General features: G+C 39.5%; 1 protein-coding gene across 4 annotated transcripts in view; it reads right to left on the bottom strand.

Annotated features, from left to right (window-relative positions):
• SMAP1 (small ArfGAP 1) overlaps positions 1–18,120 on the bottom strand; it is a 187,977-nt gene that overhangs the window by 120,776 nt on the left and 49,081 nt on the right. For all 4 annotated transcript variants that reach the window (XM_025382835.1, XM_025382838.1, XM_025382836.1 and 1 more), the window contains exon 2: positions 1,349–1,482. In XM_025382835.1, the coding sequence (XP_025238620.1) occupies positions 1,349–1,482 (134 nt within the window). The remainder of the gene's footprint in view (positions 1–1,348; positions 1,483–18,120) is intronic.

Raw genomic sequence — 18,120 nt, 5'->3', positions numbered from 1 at the left:
AATTGAGAAAAATATTTCTGAATAACTGAACTGTTGAAGGATCTCATTTTCATCCTTAGTTTGAAATAAGCCATTAAAAAAGCAAGATACTTCGGTCATGAATGCTTTGTACCTCCATAACCCATTACAAACACCAAGTTAAACTGTCAAGCTACACCTCACAGTTTCTTGAAAAGGAGTTACAACATCAGCCGGACATGGTGGTGCATGCCTGTAGTCACAGGTACTTGGAAAGCTGACATGGGAGAATCGCTTGAGCCCAAGAGTTTGAGACCAGCCTGGGCAACATAGCAAGACCCTGTCTCAAACAAACAAAAAAAGACTTACAACATCATGACATCTGTTACCATATTCTACAGAGAGATTAAGAACATTGCCTTACAGGAAGTGTTTAAAAAGGTCTGCTTCTTTGATATAACTAGTATGTTTTCTCCTCAAGGATCTTGAAAGTACATAGAAGACTGCATTTCCTTTTATGCTCTAGCCAGCGAAAAGCTCAAAAACTAATTTAAGATGGAACCAACTAAATTATGCTTGTCTTTAGAGCCTGAATATCTCCATTCTGTTTTTCTACCCTTATTTCACCCCATTCATGTAAACTATTGGGTTAAGATTCTGAGGTGTGTCACTGAGTCTCAACCACATATATTTTATGTATTTAGCACTTCGCAGTGACTTAAAAGTAATTTCAAAAGGGCATAAATAAGTGGTGTAACTTCACTGTGAATTACATAATAAGACCAGTAGAAGTAATCATTTTTACAATGGTGGCCAACCTTAAAGATAAAAGTAAGATTTTGAGAATTTAAGACTGTCACATTGGGAAATGGCAAACTTTTAAAACTACAAATCTACCTCTAGCAGAGTTAAACCACTCATAAATAAGTTTAGGTTGGTCATAAGAACATTTGTTCACTGGGTTGTCTTACAACTCCTGGGCCTTGTCTGAAAACTAAGAACATCTCAAAACAGAAAGGAAATTATTCAAGTCTGTTTTTAGGCTAGAGGTGGTTTTTTACTTTATCTTTACCCGGGCTCCTTCTACTGATAAAAAAATAAAACTATGGAATTATACGGGCAAATTTTATCAACAAAAGAAATGATATTTTAAAAACACTTTAAAATCAACATTCTAGAAAGTATAGATTAAAAACTGACTTTACTATAGACACAAAACGAAATAAACATCTGTGAACTGAAAATTCAAATATTCCAATTTTATATGTGGCATATGCCATTTCAACATACAAAATTACTTTTCAGTGTTAATCCTTCGATGTAAGAAGGGTTAAATCTTTTGAAATCATTTTAAATATTTTAAATAATTTCTTGGTAATGTAATGTTTACCTGTATCTGTTCTGCTGTCCATTGGTCTAGGTTGACTGATTTGACCCTGGATATATGAACCCCAAGATTTCTATGAATTCCAGCACATCTGATGCAAATAAACACACCAATATTCCAGGAAGCCCATCGAGGACCTAATTTAGAAGAAGAAACCACACACACACAAAAAAAGCAAATATTAAAAACTAAAATAAACATAACAACATATTAGAAGCATTTTCGGTTTTATATAATTATAATGGAAGCTTACAGAAGTCACATGCTCAAATTTCCAAACGGTACTGGCAGCAGTCTGCTACATGTGTCTTGGCAATCTTCAAGAACCTTACTGATTTTACTCATTTTGTTTTCCTAGAAACTTCCCCTCCATTCTAAGATTTTAAAACTAATTTATAAAAACAGCTTCTTCACTTAGCATAGTTGAATCAAGAATAGTAATACCCTACTGTAAAAATAATTTATTTATTAAATGCATAAGATATGCTCACAAGATTAACAACAAATAAAAATCAAAGACATTTCAAAAATTAAATGTAGAAATTAATAAGAAAAAGACAACCAGTCCAATAGAAAATAAGCAAAAAGATATAAATGAACAATTCACAGAAGAAATCTATGGCCAATAAGCATGAAAATATGCACAGTCTCACTGGTAATTAGTGAAAGTGCTTTTTAACTCGACAGTTACTTCCATTTTGCACCCAACATACTGGAAAAAAAATTTTTAACTACTAGTACTAAGTGTTGGCAAGAAGGGGAAACAAAGACAAATTCAAAAAGCCTTGTATCACCATGGCTAAATCTCAAATATAACACTGACATTAAAAAAGGTTACAGATAAGTGTACACAGTGTGAAACCATTTACATAAGTCGAAAAATGTGCAAAATAATAGCATACTGCATATTAATTAAATGTATCCACAAATTACATGAAACTGAGTCAGGTAACTTGGTGGTGAGGAAAGCGGATGTGGAAAAGTTCACTGCGGGCTTGAAGAGCACACTGAATTGCTAAGCTGTATGGCAAGAATACAAATTTTTGTTTCAGTAACATATAACAGGCATATATGAACTGAGGTGTGCTACAAAATGTTAGTTCTTCAGCTCATGGTCAAAAAGTTGTGAAAAACACTGCCAAGAAACTCACATATGAATACAAGAATACAAGTCTTAGCTGTACAATTCTTCATACCTTTGAATATATTCTTTCACAATATTTTTTAAAATTTCTGAAGATTATTTTCACATATTGCTTGTAAAATTAATAAAGTAAAAACGGAAAAATAAAAGTAATATCTGCAAAATAGGCCAAATATTCAGAATCATATTCCTAACAGACTTCTATAAATTATTTATGAAAAATGTACATATATGGTAAGAGATATCAATAAAAATCAAGCAGCTGGACACAGTGGTTCACGCCTTTAATTCCAGCACTTTGGGAGGCCAAGGCAGGTGGATCATTTGAGGTCAGGAGTTCGAGACCAGCCTGGCCAACATGGAGAAACCCTGTCTCTACTAAAAATACAAAAAGTAGCCAGGCATGGTGGCAGGTGCCTGTAATCCCAGCTACTCAGGAGGCTGAGGCAGGAGAATCATTCGAACCCCGGAGGCAGAGATTGCAGTGAGTCAAGATCTCGCCACTCTACTCCAACCTGGGTGACAGAGCGAGACTCCGTCTCAAAAAAAAATAAAAATAAAAATAAAAATAAAATAAAGCTTTTTCTAAACGTAGCCTTCTGTTTTAAGTACATGCTGTTTATCTAAAGGTGACACTGCTCTACAAAACAACATTAAAGCTAATAATTACAATATACTAAAACTAAAAATAATGCCTCCCCAAATTCTTTAATTACACAGCAGGAAGATTATGCACATGCAACTTATCCCCAAATATTCTGCTTTTACATTTGAGAAATGACATCCATAAACTGGCAAACATACATCTGGGACATCTATGACTACTCTAAACAGAGCTGCCTCTCCCAATTACTTTCCACTCTGTCTCATCATTTCTAACACAACAATTTACAACATAACAATGTTTTGAAGCTTACACATTAAGGTAAATAGTTACAGAGTAACAGCTGGAGGGTTTAATTATTTTTAGCAAGTAAGCCTCAAACTAAGAAAGGTTAAAGAGACACAAAGTGGGCCGGAAACAGTGGCTCACACCTGTAATCCCTGCACTTTGGGAAACCAAGGTGGGAGGATAACTTGAGGCCAGGAGTTTGAGACCAGCCCAGGTAACATAGTGAAACCACAGTGGTCTCTAATAAAAATTAAAAACTACACACCACACGTAGTGGTGAGTGCCTGCAGGTCTAACTACTTGGGAGGCTGAGGCAGAAGGATCACTTGAGCCCAGGAGTTCAAAGTCCCTTTGAGCTATGATGGTACCACTGCACTCTAGTCAGAAAAAAAGGGGGATGGCAGGGTGAAGGGAGAGAGAAGGGAAGGAGAAATGTACAGTGAATTCTAGATCAGTGTCTCTCAAACCCTAATGTGCATGCACATCAACTGGAAATATTATGAAAATGAAAACTTTAATTCTGTGGCCCCCAGAGTAGCTCCTAAGGTTCTGCATCCTAACGAGTTCCCAGTGATGCCCATGCTGCCATCCACAGTTGACATTTTTGAATAGCAAGGTTCTAGAGCATTCTCCACAATCTTTAACTCAAGCATTCAACACACTTTCTGATTTGCTTTTATATAACTAATGTAATTAAGGGACTGATAAAAGTGGGAGCAGTAAGAATGGAAACGAACAAATATGAAATCACCAGGAAGAGCTGACAGGGCTTACTCATAGAAAACATAATAGCAAATGAGAAGGTAGAGGCCAAAATGCAAGTTCTGCACCTAGGATATAAAGCATGAGGGTACTTGTGGAGTCAGAAAACTGTAGGAGATTCAATGAATGCTTTAAATGATAGTGATATACCAAGATGAAAATGTCTGGCAGGTGATTTAGAATACAGGACTAAAGTTCAAACTGGATGCATACACACACACACACACACACACACACACACACACACACACACACCCCTTCTTTTTTTTTTTTTTTTTTTTTTTTTTTTTTTTTTTTTTTGAGACGGAGTCTCGCTCTGTCGCCCAGGCTGGAGTGCTGTGGCCGGATCTCAGCTCACTGCAAGCTCCGCCTCCCGGGTTCCCGCCATTCTCCTGCCTCAGCCTCCCGAGTAGCTGGGACTACAGGCGCCCGCCACCGCGCCCGGCTAGTTTTTTGTATTTTTTAGTAGAGACGGGGTTTCACCGTGTTAGCCAGGATGGTCTCGATCTCCTGACCTCGTGATCCGCCCGTCTCGGCCTCCCAAAGTGCTGGGATTACAGGCGTGAGCCACCACGCTCGGCCCACACCTTCTTTTAAGATGAGAGTTGCAGTACCAAGAACAAAAAGAGCAAAAAAGCAGAGTATTAACTCTTAGGGAGAAAATGAAAGGCAGTAAAAGTAGAGAATGAGGTCATTACAAAGAAAAGCTGTTTTCAAAAACAGGGGGGTGGGGGGATGTTCAATAGTATCAAGTGTTCCAAAGAAGAGTAACTGGGCTAAGAAAGAACATCTGGATGTGGTAACTGAGGCTGAAAAATAATAGGTAACCTCAGAGATTAGGCAGAGCAAAAGGGAGGAAGCTCATCCACTCTGAATTCATTATCAGAGTAAGAGAGAGAAAGATAATTCACCCAATCTGAATTCCATTACCAGTTTACACTCTCGCACCATTTCAGTTTCCAACTCTAAACCTTTAAGTTTCCTGTTTTCCTCTATATTAGATTATAGGAAATATTTATCTCCTGTAAATGTCTACACTCATAACAGCATGTTACACAGAATGTGCCACAATATGCATCTACTCTTTTTTCATTTGCAATTAGTTCTGTCTCCTAAAGTACATGGTAAAGTTCTCACTGGGAAGACTCTTGTATCACCTTCTGTATCACCTATAGTAAGGGAATCAACTCTATAATTTAAAAAATCTGCTAGGTCTGATGACTCAGTCAAATACTCAAATGTTTTGATTTCTGGAACAATTGATCTACGATTTTTAAAAATGGAAATAAATCTGAAAACTATGGCAAAAATCACTATCTTTAATATCATTTTTCCCATTCTTCCTTTAAGTAATAAAGGCTTCTGAATTTTAGCTAGAAACATGGCTGTCCTGACAGGAAGACTATATTTCTCAGCCTCTCCTGTAGAATGTAAACAGAAATGATATATTTTGCCATTAACCACACTGGGCCTGTGTTCTCCTGGCCTCTTCCTCTTTTCCATTTGCTGGGAAACAATAAGGAATGAACCTGCTACCCTGGATCCAGTTACAAAACCGCCATGGTGAAGATGACAGAAATACTCTACCAATACTGGACAGTTCATGTCCAGACCAATGTGAAGGAGAAATAAACTTCTATCCTGTTTAAGCCACTTTTTTTTTTTTCCTTTAAGACAGGGTCTCACTCTATTGCCCAGGCTAGAATGCAGTGGTGAAGATCTTGGCTCACTGAAATCTCTGCCTCCCAGGCTCAAGTGATCCTCCCACCTCAGCCTCACAAGTAGCTAGAACTACAAGCACATAACAACACCAACGCCCAGCTAATTTTTGTATTTTTTGTAGAGACAGGATTTCACCATGGTGTCCAGCCTGTTCTCAAACTTCTGGGTTCAAGCAATCCACCTGCCTCAGCTTCTCAAACTGCTGGGATTACAGGTATGAGCCACTGCACACTGTCAGTGTGAATTACATTTGAATGTTGGTAGCAGCAAACAGAACACACAAGAGATTTAACAATCCCTGATTTTAGAGCCCAAATTCTAAGAGGGGTTAAAGAATAATAAAAGCCTTTTTCATCAAACGTGAGTTTTCTAGATCCAATTTAAATCACCAGTTATCCATTATGTGTCTATTTTGACCAAAGTATTAAACAAAGATGACAAAACACAAATCCTGTCTTCAAGGAGCTTGAACTCTAATAATCATATAATGGTTATAGTAATAAGTACAAATGACAGAGGAACATAGAAGAGGTAAGAATGAATGTCGGCCAACAATATTGATGCAGACTTTGTAGAGACAGTGGCGTTTGATGTGATTATTACGTGGGCTGGGCACAGTGGTTCACGCCTACAATCCCAGCACTTTGGGAGGCCTAGGTGGGCAGATAACTTGAGGCCAGGAATTCAAGACCAGCCTGGCCAACATGGCAAAACTCCATCTCTACTAAAAACACAAAAATTAGCTGGGGGTGGTGGTACGTGCCTGCAGTACCAGCTACTCAGGAGGCTGAGGTGTGAGAATCGCTTGAACCCTGGAAGGCAGAGGTTGCAGTGAGCCGAGATCCTGCCACTGCACTCCAGCCTGGGCAAAAGAGGGAGAACCTGTCTTTAAAAAAAAAAAAAAAAAAAAAAAAACCCCTCAAGTTACAGCAGGTAAAGTCTGGACACAATATAAGAACAAGGTAGAACAAGGTACATTCTTGGTAAAATGAACAGTGCCCTCCCATCGTGAAGAGTTTCAGCTATACTGTAATAGACAGCCAAAAAATATAACATTGCAGTACCTGATGACTGCTTTTTATTTAAATGCTAATTCAAATTTAAATTTTGACATACATATACACACACACATATATACATACACATACCTCTAAAATTTGTATAGTACTACATGACTACTAACTTTCAGATAAAAATGACAGTTTTAAGCTATGGAAACCCTGTAGAGAGTGGAAATATTAGGCTGACTGATAAATCATTATTAAGTATAAATAATGTAAAAGACATTACATGTCTAAAAAACGAACAGGAATTTTATTGAGATCTCAATACACTTGCCTTGTAGCTTTCATATGATTTGAGAAGTAAGATAAAACCACTATGTGCTCTTCTGAGAAGAAATTTCTCTTCAGTTTCTGATAACCATGATGAACTAGCAAACAGAAAAGCTTTCTTAAATATTTTTTATAAAGCAAATATGATGAGGAACAAAGAATTTAATGCTAACTAACAGTAATTTCCTTTTAAGACTTATTCTATAAAGCCTTCTCCAATGCCTCAAGAGCAATTTTTAAATAACATTTATCACAATGATTTACAGTTGTTTTATCTGTCTTTTCTGAAAAACAGTGATCTCTTTGAGAATAGGGACTTCATTTTATTGATCTCTGTATGTTCTGTACCCAGCACAAGGTATGGTACAAAAATTTAAGCAGTCTCTAGCTTACAAAGGATAGCTAAGACCTTGAGCCATCTGGGTTACTACTGCCAAAACAGCTAAGGGAGTATTTTTAGAGGAAACTACCATCTTACTAAATAAATACAACATTATTCATCATATTTCCAAATACACTGTCTGGTTTAATCCTAACAAATATGCAAGGTGGGTAATATTACCATTCCATTTTAAAGATTGAGAAACTTAGGCCCAAAACATAAAGAAAAAATGGAGAGAGCCAGCTGAGACCATGACAGAGGTAAATCTCCAAATGCAACTGTGAATACTGTGTCTCCTACTACGGTAATTCCACCATTCCAAACGAAATTCCTTTATACTGGCGGGCTGATTTTACTCTACTTTGTCAGCTTTTTGAAATGCCAAGTCACTTCCGTTGAGGCTAATGATACAGGTTTAAAGATGCAAATTATTTCTTCATCTCTCCAGAAGTATCAATCCTTCTAAAATTATTATGTTTGTTTTATTTCTTTCCTCATAATACCCAAGATTAAAAGAAGTAAGAATTGGATTTGGTTTGGTTTTATTCATTGGAGAGGGAAACTGCAAAAGGTAGAGAATTTTGCCCAAGGAGGAACAGAAGAGGAGGGCAAAATCAACTGAGATGTAAACGTTAATTCTTAAGGCAGCATCATAGTAGTGGATGCCCAGGGAAAGAGACACACACCAAACTAGCATAAGGATCTCAAAGAGAAACTATGTATGTGAAAATATTATCCAGGATCAGGCAGGAAACAAGGAACAAATCCTTCTCTTTCCATACCACAAAGCCCTTTGTTCTTTACCCAAGAGCACTGACTAGCCCTTCACTGCTCATGGTCAGCTATACTATGGGCTGGGTATGTTTGCGAACTACCAGGAAAACCAAGAAACAAGTCATAAAAACATGTTTTCCTTCATGCCTGTAATCCCAACACTTTGGGAGGCCGAGGTGGGTGGATCACGAGGTCAGGAGCTCGAGACCATTCTGGCTAACACGGTGAAACCCAGTCTCTACTAAAAATACAAAAAATTAGCCGGGCATGGTGGTGGGCGCCTGTAGTCCCAGCTACTAGGCAGGCTGAGGCAGGAGAATGGTGTGAACCCGGGAGGCGGAGCTTGCAGTGTGCTAAGATCAAGTCACTGCACTCCAGCCTGGGTGACAGAGGGAGACTCTATCTCAAAAAAAAAAACAAAAACAAAAACAAAAACAAAAACGTTTTCCACTTATAAACAACTTAACAGCAAACCTGCAAAAGAACCTGGAGCAGCGGATGGAGGAAGATTAGGAGTAACTGCAAACAGGAAGAAGGGATCTTTTTCAAGTGATGACAGCATTCTAAAATTCTACTGTGGTGAGGGTTGTGAAACTCTGTTAACATACTAAAAACCATTGAATTATATACACTTAAAATAAGAGAATTTTACAGTATGTAATTACATAATAAAGCTTTTTTTAAAAAAAGTGTATGCATTTATTTAAACTTAGAAATATCATATATTTCTTCCTTTTATTGCTTTTTCCTTATTTTACCAAAAAAGAAAGAATGGCAGCCAGTACTATAACTACCAGGTTGAAGTGAAAAAAAACACTAGTTGGCCAGGCATGGTGGCTCACACCTGTAATACCAGCACTTTGGGAAGCTGAGAAGGGCGGATCACAAGGTCAGGAGATCGAGACCATCCTGGCTAACACGGTGAAATCCTATCTCTACTAAAAATACAAAAAAGTTAGCCAGGCTTGGTGGCAGGTGCCTGTAGTCCCAGCTACTCAGGAGGCTGAGGCAGGAGAATGGTGTGAACTCGGGAGGCAGAGCTTGCAGTGAGCCACACCACCGCACTCTAGCCTGCGTGACACAGTGAGACTCAGTCTCAAATAAAAAAAAAAAGACAACAACAAAACACTGGTTAATTTAGGATATGGAGTCTGAGCAAATACACAAAAATGCCAGCTAAGAAGCCACTGACTCAGATGCTATCATATTTAAAAGATTTCACATTTCAACCCAAAAGTTTAAATAGAATTTTCATAAATAGTATTCGGACAAAAGTTATTTTACATTTCCAAAAGGTTTCTCCTAGCAAATACACTCAATAGAATGGGACTTTTTAAATATTAAATATATTTCATTATATAATATTTTATTAAGGAAACAAATGTTCTTTAAAATATTCCTTTTTAAGTAATCTTAAAGCTACTAACATATTTTGCTATGACCTAGTCACCTGTGGTTATCTATGTCACGTTCACGTTTTCCTGTAAAGAAGCCTTGGCAATGCTAAAAGATGACATGTAGGTATAACATTTTACAACTAAAGTTCCTGCACAACCTTAATAAACTTCAAAAGAGTTACCACATTGCTGATTAGAAGAAAGTTTCCACATATTATTTAATCAATCATTTCCTAAAATGAAGCATTAATAGAAGGCAAGTGATTGTGATCACTCAAAAAAATAAGTTCACAGAACACTTCCTATCTTGACCAGGCGTGGTGGCTCACGCCTGTAATTCCAGCACTTTGGGAGGCCGAGGCAGGCAGATCACCTAAGGTCAGGAGCTCAAGAACAGCCTGGCCAACATGGTGAAACCCCGTCTCTACTAAAAATACAAAAATTAGCTGGGTGTGTGGCAGGTGTCTGTAGTTCCAGCTACTTGGGAGGCTAAGGCAGAAGAATTGCTTGAACCCAGGAGGCAAAGGTTGCAGTGAGCCAAGATCACAACACTGCACTCCAGCCTGGGTGACACGATTGAAATTCCATCTCAAAAAAAAAAAAAAAAAAAGAACATTTTCTATCTTTATTTTCTATCTTTAAAAAAAAAACCTCGGGCCGGGCGCGGTGGCTCAAGCCTGTAATCCCAGCACTTTGGGAGGCCGAGACGGGCGGATCACGAGGTCAGGAGATCGAGACCATCCTGGCTAACACGGTGAAACCCCGTCTCTACTAAAAAATACAAAAAACTAGCCGGGCGAGGTGGCGGGCGCCTGTAGTCCCAGCTACTCCGGAGGCTGAGGCAGGAGAATGGCATGAACCCAGTAGGCGGAGCGTGCAGCGAGCTGAGATCCGGCCACTGCACTCCAGCCTGGGCAACAGAGCGAGACTCCGTCTCAAAAAAAAAAAAAAAAAAAAAAAAAAAACATTACCCGTAAAACTGGATGTAATTAATTCTTCTAAAATTTGTCTGAAACAAGACTGACATTAAATAATAAGAAAACACTTTTTTTATTAAAAAACAAAATAATTGATATTTAACTCATGGCAATCTTTTTTTTTCCAATATGTTTGGTAAGAAAATTGTGTAGAACCAACCAAACCAATAACATAATAGAAAATAAAACCTTTGAAAGAAAAGTGCTAAAATAAATTATTTTAAAGCTCCCCTACTCAGAAAGACAGCACTTAAGTTGTAGTATTTAAATAATTCCCTTGGAACTGCTATTTTTTTAGGAAAAAAAAAAATCTGTCACATTCAGACTCAGAATAGCAGCACATGCATTCACCTCACAAAGATTTACTGAGCGTCTACTACATCAACACACTGTTAAAGGCTCTGGGGATATAGTAGTAAACTAAACAGATAATATCCAGCCATCATGGAACTTATACTCCTATGGAAAACAGTATACAATAGGCAAACATGTGAAAGTAATAGTGTATCAATGTGGTGAATTTTATGGAGAAAATGGATAGGGAGTACAGGTGAGGAAAGGGGGAGGGAAAGGTAGTTATCATTTGGTCAGGGAAAGTTCTACTTGACTAGTGATCTGAAGGAGTTGGGGGAACAAACCATGCAGCTATCTGGGGAAAGAGTAATTAAGGTAAAGGGAACAATAAGCACAAAGGCCTTGAAGAATGATACGGTTTCTTCACGTTTGCATTGAGGCATTCCTTAAGAAATGTTTAATGCATGTTTAAGAAATATCAAGGAAAGCCTGGTGCAATGGCATGTGCTTATAGTCCCAGCTACCTGGGAGGCTAAGGCAGAAGGGATGCTCGAGCCCAGGAATTCAAGGCTGCAGTGCTGGAGTCACTGCACTCCAGCCTGGGCAGTAAAACAAGACCCAATCTCTAAAAAATAAAAAGAAATACTGGGCAATAAAACAAGACCCAATCGCTAAAAAAAAAAAAAATACCAAGGAGGGTCCAAACAAACAAACAAAAGAGTCTATAAAGGGCCACTTTTACATCCCTATAAAATATAATAAAAGTTTACTCAGAAATGTTTTTAAGTGGTTGCTGCCCAAACAACCTATTCCCTAAGAATAAAACAGCACGATCAGCACTGCTGGGGATAGGCCCCCAAATCTGGCCATAAACTGGCCCCAAAACTGGCCATAAACAAAATCTCTGCAGCACTGTAACATGTTTGTGATGGCCATGACGCCCCATGCTGAAGGTTGTGGGTTTACCAGAATGAGGGCAAGGAACACTTACCCCACCCACTGTGGAAAAACCACTTAAAGGCATTCCTGAACCACAAACAATAGCATGAGCGATCTGTGCCTTAAGGACATGTTCCTGCTGCAGATAACTAGCCAGAGCCCAACCCTTTATTTCGGCCCATCCCTTTGTTTCCAGTAAGGAATACTTTTAGTTAATCTATAATCTATAGAAACAATGCTTATCACTGGCTGTCAATAAATATGTGGGTAAATCTCTGTTTGGGGCTCTCAGCTCTGAAAGCTGTGAGTCCCCTGATTTCCCACTCCACACGCTATATTTCTGTGTGTGTCTTTAATTCCTCTAGCGCCGCTGGGTTAGGGTCTCCCTGACCAAGCTGGTCTCGGCACAGTACATACACATAGTTCTATCATTTTTAAATCAGTGCTCAGCACATGCTTAGTAAGTATGAAAGAAAGACAAGAAAGAAAGGATTAAAGCTAAGTGAGGAAAACAATGCTAGGATTCCTCCAAAGGATGTTCTGGGCATGCGCTACTGTTCTGTCAGGCACTGGAAAGGGTCAAATGGCAAAAATAAAAATAATTTGCTCTCTACTACTCCCTACTCTCCCTAAAATTCAAAGTCAAATTGTAGGATATAGTGTAGGCAAATATATTAACAGACACTCCCGGCCATTAATTATCTCAGAAGGCAACCTCTTTACAAATGCTCTAATTTCAATCTAACAGTATGCTTTATTTATGTGGCACTGCCCTTCGTTAGTACTTGTAGAGCTTGACAAATTTGTTGTCCCTGACATTACTGGGACAATTGATGAAATGTAAGTTCTATAGATATCAATGATAATTTCCTGATTTTAATAAATGTACTGTCATCATGTAAAGTCTTTGTTATTAGGAGATGATATGGTTTGGCTGGGTCCTTATCCAAATCTCAACTTGAATTGTATCTCCCAGAATTCCCATGTGTTGCGGGAGGGACCCAGGGCAAGGTAATTGAATCATGGGGGCTGGTCTTTCCCATGCTATTTTTGCTATAGTTAATAAGTCTCATGAAATCTGATGGGTTTATCAGGGGTTCCCATTTTTGCTTCTTCCTCATTTTCTTTTGCTGCCACCATGTAAGAAGCGCCTTTCACTTCCCACCATGATTCTGAGGCCTCTCCAGCCATGTGGAACTGTAAGTCCAATCAAACCACTTTTTCTTCCCAGGCTCAGTTATGTCTTTATCAGCAGCATGAAAACAGACTAATACAGTAAATTGGTACCAGTAGAGCAGGGCGCTACTGAAAAGATACCCAAAAATGTGGAAGCAAATTTGGAACTGGGGAACAGGCAGAGGTTGGAACAGTTTGGAAGGCTCAGAAGACAGTAAAATGTGGGAAAGTTCGGAACCTCCTAGAGACTTCTTGAATGGCTTTGCCCAAAATGCTGATAGCAATACAGACAATACGGTCCAGGCTGTGGTAGTCTCAGATGGAGATGAGGAACTTGTTGGGAACTGGAGTAAGGTGACTCTTGTTATGTTTTAGTAAAGAGATTGGTGGCATTTTGCCCCTGTCCTGGAGGTTTGTGGAACTTTGAACTTGAGAAAGACGATTTAGGGTATCTGGCGGAAAAAATTTCTAAGCAGCAAAGCATTCAGGAGGTGACTTGGGTTCTGTTAAAGGCATTCAGTTTTATAAGGGAAGCAGAGCATAAAAGTCTGGAAAAAATTTTGCAGCCTGACTATGAGACAGAAAAGAAAAACCCATTTCCTAGGGAGAAATTCAAGCCAGTTGCAGCAATTTGCATAAGTAGCAAGGAGCCTAATTTGCATAAGTAGCAAGGAGTCTACAAATCATTTTCATAGAACAAGTCCTTTTCTCTCTAACCTCATACTTTTCTTGCTAATTTCATCTACTACTGTTAAGAGTCCATAAGATATCAAGATATTAATCCCCATGACCATGGAGAAAATGTCTCCAGGCCATGTCAGAGAACTTCACAGCAGCCCCTCCCATCACAGGTGAGGAGGCCCAGGAGGAAAAAGTGGTTTCATGGGCCGGGCCTACGGTCCCCATGCTGTGTGCAGCCTAGGGACTTGGTGCCCTGTGTCCCAGCCTCTCTGCTCCAGCTGTGGCTGAAAGGGGCCAATGTACAGCTCGGGCTGTGGCTTCAGAGGGTGGAAGCCCCAAACCTTGGCAGCTTCCACGTGGTGTTGAGCCTGCAGGGAAACAGATGTCAAGAACTGAAGTTTGGAAACCTCTGCCTAGATTTCAGAAGGTGTATGGAAATGCCTAGATGCCCAGGCAAAGTTTGCTGCAGGGGCAGGGTCCTCATGGAGAACCTCTGCTAGGGCCTTGTGGAAGGGAAATGTGGGGTCAAAGCCCCCACTGGGGCACCCTAGTGGGGTCAGAGTCCCTACTGGGGCACCGCCTAGTAGAGCTGTGAGAAGAGGGCCACCATCCTCCAGATCCCAGAATGGCAAATCCACTAACAATTTGGGTCATGTGCTGAGAAAAGCCACAGACGCTAAACACCAGCCCGTGAAAGCAGCCGGGAAGGAGGCTGTACCCTGCAAAACCACAGGGGCAGAGGTGCCCAAGACCATGGAAACCCACCTCTTGCATCAGCATGACCTCGATGCAAGACCTGCAGTCCATGGAGATCATTTTGGAGCCTTAAAATTTGACTGCCCTGCTGGATTTCGGACTTGCATGGGCCCTGTAACCCCCTTTGTTTTGGCCAATTTCTCCCATTTGGAACAGCTGTATTTACCCAATACCCGTATCCCCATTGTATCTGGGAAGTAACTACCTCGCTTTTGATTTTATTTTACATGCTCATAGGCAGAAGGGACTTGCCTTGTCTCAGATGAGACTTTGGACTGTGGACTTTTGGGTTAATGCTGAAATGAGTTAAGACTCTGGGGGACTGTTGGGAAAGCAGGATTGGTCTTGAAATGTAAGGACATACAATTTGGCAGGGGCCAGGGGCAGAATGATATGGTTTGGCTGCATCCCCATCCAAATCTCAACTGGACTTGTAACTGCCAGAATTCCCACGTGTTGTAGGAGGGACCCAGGGCAAGGTAATTGAATCATGGGGGCTAGTCTTTCCCACACTATTCTCATTATAGTTAGTAAGTCTCATGAGATCTGATGGGTTTTGAGGGGTTTCCACTTTTGCTTCTTCATTTTCTCTCGCTGCCACCATGTAAGAAGTGCCTTTTGCCTCCCACCATGATTCTAAGGCCTCCCCAGCCATATGAACTGTAAGTCCAGTTAAACATCTTTTCCCTCCCAGTCTCGGGTATGTCTTAAGCAGCAGTGTGAAAACCGACTAACACAGGAGACAAATGATGAAATATTCCGGGATATAGGAGCATTTTGGTTCTAAGTTCAGAGGGGAAATGTGTGTGTGTGTACATATATATAAAGGGCAAAGAGAATAAATGGGGTAAAATGTTACCATTTGAATCTGGACAGGAGATTCAATGGTGGAAGACAGTACTGTATTAATACAGTTTCCTTCATTTCATCCTTGCTTCCATTTACAAAAATGAATAAAAAATGAGAACACTTGTAACCATTCAATAAGACAATTATAATAAAAAGAATTTTTAAAAAAATTATCCCTGTATCCACACTATGAAGATTAGTTTCTTCATTTCGAAATATAAATACCACCATCTACTATATTCAGGTAACTGCTATGAGTATCAAAGGACAAAATACATATAATGAAAGCACTCTATAACTACAAATCACTTGCATAGAACAAGTCCTTTTCTCTGTATCCCATACTTTTCCTTGCTAATTTCACCTGCTACTGTTAAGAGTCCATAAGATACCAAACCTTTAACTCCAAAAATCTACATTTCCTTAGTCATGCAATTCCACTGACTATGTTATAAAATCGTTTTTCAAATAATGTTTTATCATAATCGTTTTAAGGAGAAATCACACTTTAAAAATACACATTAATTACTGGATACTTGTCAAGATGAGAAAAACAAGAAAGGACTTTTTAAAATAAGAAAATGTGGCGTATCTCTAGCCTTCATCCCTTCTCCAAGCAACACTTTTTTTTTTTTTTTTTTTTTTTTGAGATGGAGTCTTACACTATCGCCCAGGCTGGAATGCAATGGCATGATCTCGGCTCACTGCAACCTCCACTTCCCGGTTCAAGGGATTTTCCTACCTCAGCCTCCCAAGTAGCTGGGATTACAGGTGCCCGCCACCATGCCCAGCTAATTGTTTGTATTTTTAGTAGAGACAGGGTTGGACCATTTGGCCAGGCTGGTCTCGAACTCCTGACCTTGTGATTCGCCCACCTTGGCCTCCCAAAGTGCTGGGATTATAGGTATGAGCCACTGTGCTCAGCCCCAAGCATCACATTCTTATAACCAACTTGGATAATGCCAATTAAACATATCCAAGATGGAATTCATTTCTCCATTCAGCCCTTCCCTCTCTCTTCCTCCCTCCAACATTGCTTTTCCACACTCCCCCAACTTAGTTGGTGATGTAAGGGGAGAAATAAGAATGTCATTCTTGCTCCTCTCTTTCTTTCATTATCCTTAACCATTTAATCAAGCAAATATCTTGATTATTTTATCTTCTCTTTTCAAATTCATGACTTTACCCTCATCCCAGCTGGACCTCTGCCCCAATTCAGGATCTCATTAGCTACAATGTCCTCCTAGTTCCAAACACTGCTTCTCAGATTTATTAACCCATCAGATAAAATTAAATTTAATATGCATACGTACACATGTGTGCATGCCTGGTTACCAGTAAACAATACAATTTTTTAAGTCAGAAGGGGAAAAAAAAACACCAAAAAAATTGGAAGGGGAGCTTGTGGAGCTTGTGGGGAGGAGGGAATAATAATAAAATAGTCATTTTATTTTAGTCATTGCTGCTATAAAAATCTGCTCTGTGAAAACCGTCATGTGACAATTCATCTAACTTTTTCCTTTCCTAATGAACAGCACTAAAACAGACATATAATATAAACTTCCTGAAATTCCATATATTATTTTCTCATCCTCGCGTATTTAATCTTCTAAGAGAATATACCCAGGAAAAATAAGAATCAAATCTTAAATATGCCACGCTAGTAAAACATATTGTTTTTTTAAATACTCTTGGTTTCTATCTGAATGGCATAACCAGAAACAAAACCACCTAAAAATGTGATCTGAAAATGTGTTAGCAGTGACATCAGCAAGATGATGGAAAAGGAAGCCCGTGGCTTTACTTCCTCCCACAGAAGCACTGAATAAACATCTATACACAGATCAATTTCCTCTGAGAGAAAGCCAGAAACTGCTGAGTCTCCTATACATGGGACAACTGAGAAAACATCCACATCCAAACAGGTAGAGAAAGTTTAGACACACTTGCACACAAACCCCCCCCCTGCGCACTGTGCCAAACAATCACGAAGGAATCCCCAACACCCAGCTTCTAACTAAGGAGTGAAGGGTTGGAACACGCATATAGTGACCCAACTTTTGCAGTTCTCTTAGAGGATCTGGTTCCTAAATTATCTAGCTCTAAGAGCAACAGGGTCTTGGTATTCATGAGTTTTTCTGAACTGTGGACAACAAGAGACAGTGCAGCCTAAATAAGTGTGCAGGCATCTGCCACAGATCCTCTCTCCAGCTTAGTGTGGAATGAATGGGAGATAAGCCCTGGCTCTCAGCTTCTCCGTAAAGACAGAATGAACTGCAATACACATCTAACACACTAATCTTCCCACCTGCATCTCAAGAAACTGGCTTCTAACTCATCTGGCAGAACCTGGCACACCCTAATTCCTGGAGACCAGTAAGAAAGAACAAAGAGTGTAGTTTGGACACACAAAAAGATTTTAGAGGTACCTAGAAACTCTGGCTGGCCTAACTGGTAAGAATCATCTACACAACACCAGTCTCGCAAGACTAGTAGAGGCAGTAGTCTTATCTAACGCACAGAAGCCAAAACCAAGAGTAAGGGAAATAAAGAAACAGAGAAATATGTTCCAGATAAAAGAACCATGTAAATTTTCAGAAACTGACCCTAAGGAAATGATATGTAATTTACCCAACAAGGAATTTCGAAAAATGGTCATAAAGATGATCACTGAGCTCAACAGAGCAATGCATAAA

Source organism: Theropithecus gelada, chromosome 4 (assembly GCF_003255815.1).
Source record: "Theropithecus gelada isolate Dixy chromosome 4, Tgel_1.0, whole genome shotgun sequence".
NCBI lineage: Eukaryota > Metazoa > Chordata > Mammalia > Primates > Cercopithecidae > Theropithecus > Theropithecus gelada.
Note: the sequence above shows the minus strand (reverse complement) of the source record. Positions and strands in the feature narration are given on the sequence as shown.